At 36.0% G+C, this 12,709-nt stretch overlaps 1 protein-coding gene across 1 annotated transcript in view; it reads right to left on the bottom strand.

Moving 5' to 3' along the window:
• PDGFC (platelet derived growth factor C) overlaps positions 1–12,709 on the bottom strand; it is a 121,264-nt gene that overhangs the window by 45,639 nt on the left and 62,916 nt on the right. Inside the window, exon 2 of the mRNA XM_058024438.1 lies at positions 5,636–5,831. Within this exon, the coding sequence (XP_057880421.1) occupies positions 5,636–5,831 (196 nt within the window). The remainder of the gene's footprint in view (positions 1–5,635; positions 5,832–12,709) is intronic.

Below are 12,709 nucleotides of genomic sequence, written 5' to 3'. Positions count from 1 at the left end.
CTTATCCAGTTATTCAAAGCCAACTTGAACTTTGTACTTACTCAGGAGATAACTTCACCCTCTGAAACCACAGTCAATGAGAAGAATTTAACACTGATAGTAAAGTCAGCCCATCAACTGTGTCCAGAAAACACAGTTTTAAAACTTCTTGGGACCTAGACTGTGATAAGGAACTTGTTGCCCTTAAAAGCCCCAGAAGTAATTCTAACTTATGTGAAGACATATTTCTTTCACAAATCTGTGCTTGATATTGGTGTGGTCTTCACACATACACTAACATTGACTCTACAATGCACCAAGGTAGAACAAGAAAAACAACCTGCCGTAGGGGATAATATCAGCATCATCTTCTTCTATTCAGAAGAAACTCTTCAGAACTCAGGAGTTTCTTCTGAATAGAATAAAATGATGCTGATATTATCCTTTCATGCAGGCACACTCTTGATGCTTCAAGGTGCTTCCATACAAAGGAGCAAAACAGAAGCAAAATTTTTTTACTGAAGCATTAGAGAGTCATGCATGCATATTTTACTCACATATTAGACACTGTAATAATAACAAGAAACAAAGTTCCATATGGTGCAAGTAACTCACTGTGACTTATATTACACAGAAAGGTCTGTTTGGAAAATTACATAAAAAAATATTCAGTCTTTTTATTGTGTTTACTGTAAATTATCACTGTCTAGCATTCATTTGAAACAAATTATGCAAAAAAAAAAGGTAAAAATGTTTGCTAAGCAAACATTTTCCTTCTTCACAGCCACAGAAGAAAGACAGTGTGTGTGTATGTTTCCTCTTTAATACACCTTTTTCTGTGTTGTCAGACTAAGTCAAATCTTCTAATTCTTTAATTCTTATAAACAATTTCCTAACAACACATTCATTAGGAACCCAAATGACTGTTGAAGCAGTCTGGATTACAGCTTCTACCACAGAATCTGGATGTTCCATGAATGGAAGGCAATAACTCAGTCACAACAGATCTGCTGTGAATGAAAGCAGCCTAAGGATACACGGAAAGGGGAGGTACTGAATTTAATACATGTGGCACTGGATAATAAAGCATCATCCTAAGAATCCTCGGAGGAAAAATATTCCCAGGATTAAAAAATTAAGTACTGAAATTTGACAGGAAGAGGAAAACCAAGTCATACAGATTTTACCCTAAGTTAGCACTGATGGGTGCTTTCAGCTTAACTAATTTTCTGCAGGAAAAAGTTCCACAAATTACACATATCAAGCAGACAAGCTTTTAAGTCTCCTTCAAAACATTATAGGTTAATGCTTTACTTATACACGTAAATGAACAGACTCACATCTTCAGTTGCTAAAAGCCTCCCTCCCCCCTAAACAAACTATAGTTGATAATTTAAATTACTAGAGGCCTAAAGAGAGTTGGAAATTAGTGTAACCATCCTAAAATGAAGATGCTGCTAAAATGGTATTTATTATTCTACTATCAGTTAGTTCCACAGCCTTTTACTCGTGCATTTTATTCTTATCACCTTATCTACTGTAATTGCACTTTGGATTTGTGACACATTTCTGTGTTTTATTATATCTAATAAAATTCAGACTGTAATCATCAGATGATTAGAAAGAACAGCTGCAACCACTATTCAGATGGACAACTAGAGCCACTCCACGCACAGGGAGAGAGCAAGTTTGAGACATGCTCCTGATGGAAGAAAGATTCTTTCCTCTCCCTTTCCCAGTGCCTTGCACTGTAATGCTCCAACCAACTCACATCATCAGACTTCCCTTCAAGGTCAAGTGTAATATCTGTGCTCTTGCTGGAAGAAAACTGAATCTATGTCCTCCTGTCACAGAGGAGTTAATCATAAAGCTGTTATCACTTCATGTTCTTATTGACAGAAAATAACAAATTTGAACAACAAGCAACAGCTGAGCAAAAGTCAGTTTTTGGTCAAGAAGAGTTATGGCAGATCCCTGGCAATAGGAGCTGTCTGGCACAGGAATCTAATGGCTTTATGATTAAAACAGGATTGAGGGGATACCAGCATGAAAATAATGACCTGTCATATCAGCTACCATATCAACAGCAGAAAAACTGCATTTTCATTTCATCAGAAAGGGCAGGCGTACGCAATCCAAATTTGCAATGCCTCTGCTAGAAATTCACTGCCACTTTTATCATGTGAACAGTACTGCACAAAACACCCAAGAGTTACATCCTTCTCCATTTTGTTTGGCTGGTTTGAAGGGGGATTTTTTTTTGCTTGTAACATTTTTCTTTTGCAAGTCACAACTGAAATCAAACACAGTGTATGAAACTGAAATTACCGTAATATTGCAGAGATTTATATATCCCTACTGTCAACCAAATGACCTACACCTCTTCTAGACACATGTATGGATCTAGTTTCCAAAAATAAGTGGAGTTTGTTGTAGTTCCCTTTGGAAAGGAGAAAGTGGGATTCTTAACATTTTGTCCATAGGAAGGATGAAGTGCAGATGAAGTAGAACTATTGTGAAAAAAGAAAACAAAAACCAAAAAGCATTGACTATCTTTAAAGCAATGAAAACATGATGTGCCTGAATTTCAAGTACATCACCATTGTAAACCAGTATAAAAAATCACCTAGTTAAATACAGGCAAAATACCAGAATTTTATTCTAAAAACCCTATAATTTAAATTTACACAGCAATCATGCTTAAGACTGCTGAGAATTAGCAGAATGTGTGCTTTAGTACAGATGAGGCTGAGTCAGAAGGGCTGGCCTTAACATAGAATTTTTTGTAAAGCAAATTTGCTACATTAGTAAATACTGTAAGTTGAATGGCAAGTAAAATCTGAGTGGAAAAATAGCCATGCAGGATCACTTTGATTTGCATTTGGGAAAATATTTGAAGTAGAGCAAAGACTGGTACCTGCGAAAGTCTGTAAAATGTGATATTTGCTCTAGATGAAAAGACTTCACTGAATAGTCTAAAATGTCAGAACTGACTTTGAAGAAATCCAAAGTCAGGTACAGGAAAAAATTTGCCATAGCTTCAGGATACATCTATGACATTTTTTAGTCACACTACTATTGTATTCCTGTTATAGGACTATTTTAAACAAAAAACACTTGCAACAACTGGATATGATTGAGTTTCATTTTTCTCCAAATTATGAGCAGTATTTGAATTACTAGGAAATGTAAAAACTGCTAATTATCTTAAGCTGATATACTCCAGACCATTCTCTCATTGGCCCTATGAGCTGACACCACAGGGCACCACAGTCTGCAGAGATGATGGAGAAAGTTCTGGCATTACCCAGAACAAGCAGCTTAAGAAACAGGTAGAGAGACTGAAAACTGTGCCAATGATCACAGCAGGTAACTCATGATGTTGTCTCATACACTACAGAAGGGAGAAAATTATATCCTGATCCACACTGTACTCTGCATAGAAAGCCTGATGTTTCCTGGCTGCAGTTTTTACTTAGTTTCAGTCATATGTCAGAGCTAAAGGTATAGAATTATAACAGATTAAACTTCACAATGTTTCATTCTGTCCTTTGTCATATAAACTTGCTTTTGGAGAAATGGTTGAGCACTCTGCATCAACAGCACTAATTTGAGAGCTTCAAGACGGCAGAAACACAGTGTAGTACTAAATACTGTGGGATATAGTCAATAAAAAACCCTTAGTTTTTCTACACAAAGTATTGGAAGAAGTATAAATAATTTTATTAGGAACCCTAACGGTAACAAATACAGGACATAACTCGTAAAGAGATATTACTCAGGTAACTGGTAACTTCCTTGACCTGTGTAGAATTATTTTACATATTTAATCTGTCTCTGAGTGATTTCCTCAACTTGTCAGTTATTTATACTCCCTTTACATCAAACAAGGTGCAATTTCTCTTCTTTTACTGAACTTGCTATTGAAATTAAAGTTCAGAGGAATCCTAGAGTTAAAATCAAAAATATAAATTTTTTCCAGAGAGAAATATAACTCTCCTTTTAATCTTCCAAGCCAAAAAGCCCAGTATTTTTTCAGCAGGACACACATCAGGAATTGCAGTCCTACAAGTTCCTGGTATCCCTGCACAAATATGGGTGTGATAAGATTCTGGGTGACTTGCTACTGTTTCTTAATTTGTCAGTCCTTTTGTATTTAGCATTTGTTTACTTAAAATAAATCTACTCACAATTAAAATACTATTCTAGTTATAATATTATAAAATATTTTAACTTATCTTCTATTTTTGCAAGTGGATGAATGAGTCACCCTACCTGGATTTTCTTTTACTTGCCACTTCACTCTGCCATGTGCAAAGAAAAAGCAAGCTAAGTTTTTACTTGAAGAAAAGGCATTGTGCGAAGGAAGTGCACTCATTCAAGCAAATCTATGTTTATAGTTGTTAGTATAGTACTGATATGGCCTTGGTAATTATTTCCTTTAGAATTATGAGAAAAAGATATTTATCTATCTGTTATAAACACCTTCTCCCAAACTAAGGATAAGCGCAACAATAACCTCTAAAAAACTCTAAAAAATTCAAATTTGTTATTAAAAGTTGATACAACATGTAAAACCAATGGAATAACAGTTAATTAGAAAAACTGAAAACAAGAATCAAGCCAAATGTGTGTATGATACACACAAAAATAAAAAACAAACCAGAAAAACAAAAAAACCCAAAAAAATTACTTTGAAACAAAAATCTTGTGTGAAGTACTTCTCCAGGAAGAAATCAAATGAGAAAATGCCATTTAAATAACATACTTTATTTAATTTACTGAAGAGTCCAGACAATGTACCACTATTCACACATCAGGACTTTTTATGATGTGTTGCTGAGATGTCAGACAAATATAGGATACAAGAGTTTAGGGTCTCTCCTCTTTCACCCTCCCACAGGAAATATCATTCCTACTGCCTCACAAAACATCCAAAACTTTATCAACCACATGGCTTGGTTCAGAACTACATCTGTGCTGATGCCTGTTATGTCACAACTGTTTCTCTCCCAAATTACAAAGCTTTCAGCTGAGAATCCTGGAAGGAAACAGAGATTCCACAAGTCCTACAGAAACCTTCGCCAGTGACTGAGCATGCAGATGCTTATTGGAGTCAGGAGAAAAGCAGTACCACTGAAGAATGTCAATTAGCACAGTACTTTAAGTGCTGTTTTTCATAGATAACTTGACAACTTAAGGCCATTAAAATATTGTAGAGTAGTGTGTGGGGGTGTCTTAAACAGCAGTGTAGTACTTTTTGTCATGACCTGAATTCTCCTTCAGGTAACTTACTCACCAGAATTTACTCTGTAAAAATTAGACATTCATCATTCTAACACTCCATCAATAATATTTTCCCAGATGTCAAAACTTTCACTTGAGAGGGAGATTAAATATGTCACATTTTTGTGTTGTAATATATCTATGGCCTAGATACTGAATGAAGAAGTAAAAATGGGAGCACCACAGAGCTTTCAAGCATGAAAACCTCCCCTAGCACTATAAAATAAAATAATAAACCAATACTTTAAAAGATCCATTTTATACATAAATTAACATGCAAGTGTCGATTTTGCAAAACTCAAACAATAGTATTTTCTTATCTCAATCACATCCTTTCAGCATTTCCTAAGTGAAAGGGAATGTAACTTACTTGCAAATGTCATCTTCTGGGTCCTCAAGCCCAAATCTCTCATCAAAAGTAAGTTGTATCCATACGTTTTCATCAAGTGCTACCAATCTCCACACCAGCACAGTGTTGCGTGGGTATGTGTGTGGAAACTTGGGGCTGTGAATACTCCCATTAGTAGTCACAGTAATTATCTTCTCATGGTGAGGGTCCTGCACACCTACAGGAAGGACAGAAAACAGAGGCATCAATACTCATTCCTTCTCCTTTTCCCAAAGTGTCAGTACAGCATGCACAGATAAAGATGTTTTTGTCTTGTTTGCTTTTCTTCGTCTGGCAACAATTTCTGCTTGAAAAGTCCATATAATAGCAATAAGACAAGAGTTTTTCTAAAACCTGTATATTGTCAAATTGGTATTTCACTCAGTAAATTATAGGAATTCTTAGAGGTAGCTATTAATAAATTTTGTAACAAAATAAGGTCGTAGTTTTATACTGGAGATTTTATATTACTTTCTTTTCAGCTATTCATTGGGCTTTTTTCAGTTAGATATTTTACCTTATTTTTCTGATTTTTCTTTATAAACAGCATTCTCATGAACATTCATTTGAATTTATAAAAGGCATACATATTTCAGTCTACTATGAAAATACACACTGCAATTGTATACCTCAATATAGCCATATATAAAGGTTGACAGCTAAATGAATGTAGTGCAAGAAAAGAAGGCTACAGACACACATTGCTATTTTAAAAGAATCAATCTATAATTAAATATAATTTAAAGTGTGATAAATTTTTGCCTTCTATTATTCTGGATGTGTGCCTTCTACTTTTGTTATGAAAATGGCAAATGTTCTTTTAAGTAGAATAGCTGCTTATATCAAGCTAATGGAGTGTGGTCTTGCCAACATCCACATACACTTGCAAAGGACTGACTGCAGTGAGAGAGGACAGCATGCAGTAATAATAAAAAAAGGCATGCAACCAGAATTCCTAATTTAGATACTTCATTGGGTTTTTGTTAGCTGAGTCACAAACATTTTTGTATAATGTACAGTCTGTCAACTGAGAGCTGCTTGCTAAACACAGGAGCCAACAATGATAAAAATTACTTTCCCAGAGATTAGTGCACCAGAGTGCTATTTCCAAAGCATTCAAAGGATCACCATTTCAGATAAACATGTCAAAGTGTGGTATCTGATGACATTATACTTAGTGGTACTTTTTGTCCTTAAAAACACAAACAGAAATACAAACCATTATATATATCACAACATATTAAAAAGTGTTTTCTTTTGCATCATCAGGGCACTGATAATAACAGCACTGCAAGTAAGGACTGTAAATAGTCCAGTATCATGAATGAGAAGTCAATAAAAAAGGGGAAAGGAATGAAGACATATCTATTATTTAGTGAATTTCATCTCCAGTACCTTCAAGCTCTTCCATTTGTAATGGAAAAATATCTATTTGCTTTATACACAACAGTGTTACATGAACATATCAAATTTCCACACACACCACTTGCTCCATTTCAAATATTTGCTTTCGCACAGTGGAATTTCTTCTCTTACAAAAGAATTATTTTGTATGACTACAAAGACAAGTAATTGCTGTCACTGGAGAATGAAGCTTGTTATTTCTCTTCAGATAAGCAGCAATATTCCTTTTTATCTGCTCCACAAAATTTGTACCAGTGCACTTCAAAACTCTAGCTTTTTTCTACTGAGTTCATGCATGGTCTGAAAATTGCTTTTGACTAGACTGTGGAAAGCACAGCTACCTGTGCGTGGCTAAAATGAGACTATGGTTTTTGATCTTTGTGGAATGACTTTGCAATTCCCAGCTTTATTCTAGGTATAAATCAGTCCAAGTTACACTAAAAAGGCAGTAACAAGCTCACTCAGATCTACAGCAGTCAGCTGCAGAACTCCAAATCTATAAACATAGCTGTTGTGGTCTGTAAAAAGGAAATAGAAAAAATTATTACTGTACAAACAGAAATTCTGAAGCATCAGTTTAGGTAAAGATTGAGGCACCACCTCAGCCAGGAGACAACTGGGAAAATAGGGATAGACAAGGACCAGAACAATGCATTTGCATCTTCAGTAAAAAGCTTCAGCAGATGATGAGCAACTGAGATCAGCTTCAGGAGAAAGTCCTGGAAATGAATCAAACTAGAGAGGAAAAATCCCTGAGCTGCCCTAGAGATACGACACGGTTACACTTATTAGGAAAGGACAGCACACACTTAACACAGCCTGAAGTTGAAGAATGAGTCGCCGCAGTTGTCTTTGAAGTGGTACAAGATGCTATCACCAGATTTATACATCCATCAGTGCAGAAAGTCTGCCCCTGAAAATTACAAGATTCCAGGCATTCTGAAAGCACGGTGCCTAACCCCTTCCACCCATGTAGAAATGCAGATGAAAAACCACAGTATCACCAAACAGATCAGTAGATGCCACTGTAAACTGAAATTAAACCCACCGACTAGACAAGCTCATTCCTGCCTACTTCAAAGTAAGTCTCTTCCCCCATGGGCACAACACATTTCACAAAGATCAGCACTGACACATTTTAAATATAGCAAATACCTCTTTCTTACTACATTGTAATCTCTACATTTTAGCAAGGGTCATGGTTAAAACTCAGACAAATTGCATGCAGTTCAGGAGACAGAAGAGGAACTGCAGAAGAAGAGAGGAGCACCATGGGTGGAATAATGACCTCAGCACTGATTCATTTAAAAGGCCACAGTACTGGAAAAATTAGTTTTTAGATCTCTTTGTTAAAACAACACTTTTTCCACAACACGACAACTAATCACAGTTGGTAATCAATAGTACTGCTAATCACACAGTCTTAATATATATTATTTGGTTAATTTCATCTTATAGCCTTAAATTATGAAAAACAACTTTTAGGCCTTCAGAAAGAACATTAGCACATGTATGGTTATAACTGTTTAAAAAAATAAACCCAAATCCAAACATAAAAAAGTCTGAACTCCAAATATTTACCAATAAACATTAGACATTTTCCAGATATACAGAAATGTTGCAGTTTGTGAATTTTTTGTTATAAAACTGAGAAAAATATGTGCCAGTAACTGTTTGGTCATTACCACAGAACTTGAGAGGGAAACAGGGTTTTTTAATTCATTGAAAGGATTTCCAGACAGCATTCACATATAATTTTTACAACACACCCATCTGTACAGAAACAGACTCTATATTAGAAATTCTTTAAAAAGTAACATAACATCCTATTTCTTCCTCTTTCACCAGAATTTCAAGAAGCACTAAGCCTGCTTTCAAAAGCAGTAACTCAAGCCATGCAGGGGTACCTCTTTCTGACCTGTCTCTGATTCAGTTGCCTCCAGGCACTTCTTAGCTATTATTTCAATACAACAGTCAAAAGTAATTTAACTCTTTTTGCCAGGCACAAAAGAAAAACTGGAAAATCATCTGTTATTAGCAGAAAATTGAAGACAAATACCTCTGTTCTACATTGTTTGCACATAAAAAGGCTATCAGGGCAAAGTCATTCAAAGTCATACAAATGCTGCTATGCAGAGACCTCTGGAGACCCCCAGTCCCAGCTCCTGCTCACACCAGAGCAGCTCAGTCATTGGAGGATTGCATTTTCTGGACAATGTCCAAAGCCCCTCACACATAGAGACTCCAAAGTGCCTTGGGATAACTTGTTCCATTGCTGCACTGCCTCTCTAGGAAAGATGCTTTTAGATATTTTTTCCTAATATTAAATTTGATCCTCTCAAGCTGCAACTTTTTAGCCATGATTCTTTTGTTGGTTTTGCGGGGCTTTTTTGTTTATTTGTTTGGGTTTTTTTGGGGAGGTAAAGGGGAGTTGGTTGATGGGTCCTTGGTTTTTTTGGGGATTGGGGTTATTTTTTGTTGTTGGGATTTTTTGTTTGGTTTAGGTGTTTTTTGTTGTTGCTGGTTTTGGTGGGGGTTTTTTGTTGGTTTCTGGGGTCTTTTTCAGGATTCATTCTCATATTACCAGGAAGAGTTTAACTTGTCTATCCCTTGCAACTGCTCTTCAGTCAACTGGGGGCCTGCTATGGCTGCCTCAAAACTTCTCTCCCTCAAAAAAACAAGCCCAGGCTCCTCACTGTCCATCACTGCCTGCCACCAGCCAGCTGAGCCTTCAAGCCTGGCCATCCAGACAGTGTTCAAACTAACTAAGCAAGCAGTCTACTCTTCCCAAACTTTTGCCTCAAGTGGCACAAGAGATGTTTTTGAAGCTCACAGGGTTTGCTTTCATCATCGACTTTTCCAGTTTATGATGACTAAGAGAAAGAAAGGTTAATACTGACTTGCTGTCTCTCCCAAGAGAGCTTCCCTAAGCAGAGTGATCTGCAGCTTTTCTGGGATACATTTCTTGAGTTGGATCTTCTGTGAATTTTCCATTTTCATTTGCTTCTATGATACAGCTACCTATTTTAAGTCTTGACATGATTCTTCAAGTATCAGAAAGAAATTAGAGAGATGAACACTACCCTCAGTACACACACACGGGATCTGTCAACATCACAGCATGATAAATTAAACCTCAAAATAGAAATCTGATAATTTGCACAGTTACATGCTACCCCAAATTAGAAAATTCAATTTTTGAAATATCATATGGATATAAAGTAACAAAGTAGGAACATGTAAGATAAATATTACATTTTGTTTACATTACTCCTCCCTCTGACACATACTTAACTCACACACTTGGAAAGATGTGAAAACATTCTAGTTCACACAACTCAAGATGAATGCATAGAAAAACTGTATTTGCTCTTTTTAAATCCTACAATTTAACCTATTCCTTTTTTCTTCAGTTACTATTTTGAGTACAAACTTGTACTGTTACCTTAGGCACTGAATATCATACACTATTTGACTGTTGGCTAAAGCTCTTTCTGCCTTTCACATTATGTTAAAGACTGAACACAGATGAAGTGAGCAGAGAAGAAGAAGTTCTCTAATTGATCTTCAGGAACCCTCAGTTTTGGCAGCTGGCCCAACAGGGAAGGACAAAAGGAAGAAAAAGAAAGGGAGGACAGAGGGGTGGAGGGGGGAAGACATCAATGGGTGACAGAGCATGGAGTTGCAGTAGCAGATTTAATAAAGTTTCCACACAGCTGTGTGATTTAATGTCCTGCAGAAGATAATAATGACTGATCAGAAAGTAACAAACGTTTTTGATTCCAAATTGCATTAAGAAACAGAAATGAATTTATACTTTTACTTTACAAGCTCACACTTTATAACCTTCAAGCATTCTGCCAGCACTTTGCCTAGTACTCTGGCTTCTGCTCAAATAAGAGAATGGCAATTAAACAGGGCTGGTTTTTTGGTGGGGTTTTCTTGGTAGGTTTTTTTTTTGGTTGGTTGGTTGGTTGGCTGGTTGTTGTTACGGGTTTTTCTTTTTTCCTGCACAGTAAATCTTCTTGCATTAAAAGTAACCTCTTTTGAGATCTGTTTTCAGACCGAATTCTTTTGGAAGGCAGTCTTGGTCCTGAACTTCTCAATATCTTTTAAAACTAGATAAATACTACATTTTAGCCAAGATAAAGAATTCCTAGTGCTAAATGTTAGATGAGGTAACTTTTTGCTGTTATCACATGCTCCAAGATGTAATTATGGTAGAGTGTTTCAATAAGCATTTATTCCAATGTCCACAGGTAAAATTTTGGCTGCACTGGCATCAATATTAAAGCCCCTGCTGACTGGAATATGAAAGGAATTCCATCTATGCTAAATACATAAACCTGTTAGAAGTTTTTTATAGTGGACTGATAATAATATGATCTGCTTTCTTTATCCTGAAAAAAATAGGATTATTATGAATTGCATATTCATAAGACAAATACATACACCAGTCATTCAAAAATTAACAAACTAGTCTGTAATACAAAAATTAGCAGTTAAAGTTGTTATAAATATTCTTCTTTTCTCTTATGGATAAAATAAATACCAAGCTCATCCTTTTTTTTTTTCTCATCTCTTGTTTTTTTTTCCTAGTAAAATTATTATGCAGTAACCACCACAGAACAGTCTCTAGTCAAGGATTTCTCCCTGTCTCTGTCCTCTAGCTTGAGTGTTCATCTTAGACAGAAGAGACATCACTTAAGGAAAGAAAATTCTGGCCTCTTCTTAAAACCAATGCTATTATTATATCCATCAAAATAATCCACAATCGTGACTTTTTTTTCTGGAGGTGTAAAGCTATAAAGAGGAAAGGATATCAAATGTCTAGCAGAAAGGGTTTCAGAAGTTTTAAAGGCACTATATTATAGTTCATTCCATTCCCCTTTTTTTTTTTTACTTTAAATTATTTCCAATTCATTTACATATGTGGGTATGGTCTCTGAATGTCAAAGCAGTACCTAAAGATGCAATGACAAAAACAAAGCCACAACAAAATAGAGGAAGAAAGGGTGGAAAATAGACAGAGAGAGAGAGGAGAGGAAAAGGGAAAGAAGGTAAACCATCATTCTGAGTAGATCACTCCCCCTACCATGAGAGGGACTGGCAGATAGTAAACAGCTCTATGATCAACAGTATGCAGGGCAAACAAATGTAATCAGCCTAAATACCTGGCCTTCACTCTGCAACAGATGAGCTCTTCATGACTTCTTCATCTTCCTGCAACAAGACCACTCTTAACATTTTTCTTCCCTGCTATATTTCAGAGCATCAATCTGCTAAATAATATTTTTTATATTTTCCCATTTTCTCTTGCCCTACTGAAGGGGTAAACATTTTAGGCAATCTCCACTCAAAAGTTTCTCTCTGCAAAATGATTTCAATGGAAAACAGTTGAAGCCAAAGCAAACCATAACAGTATGCAGGGACGGATCCATTTTCCAGCTCCATCTCATAGAAGGCTAGAACATCAGGTTCAGTCTCCCTTAATAATGAACAGGTAAATTTGGGTGGTCCTGAATGGTAACAATACTCAGGAAGGGAAAGGCTTTTGAAAACTACCTACTTTAGTCTTAATTTTTAACTTTTAACTTAACACTTTGTTTTAACAAAATGGCTTGGGATAGAAGGAACTGCAAGTCTCTTTGG

This window comes from Melospiza georgiana, chromosome 5 (genome assembly GCF_028018845.1).
Source record: "Melospiza georgiana isolate bMelGeo1 chromosome 5, bMelGeo1.pri, whole genome shotgun sequence".
NCBI classification, from domain to species: domain Eukaryota; kingdom Metazoa; phylum Chordata; class Aves; order Passeriformes; family Passerellidae; genus Melospiza; species Melospiza georgiana.
The sequence above is the reverse complement of the archived record's forward strand: the minus strand, read 5'-3'. Positions and strand labels throughout refer to the sequence as shown.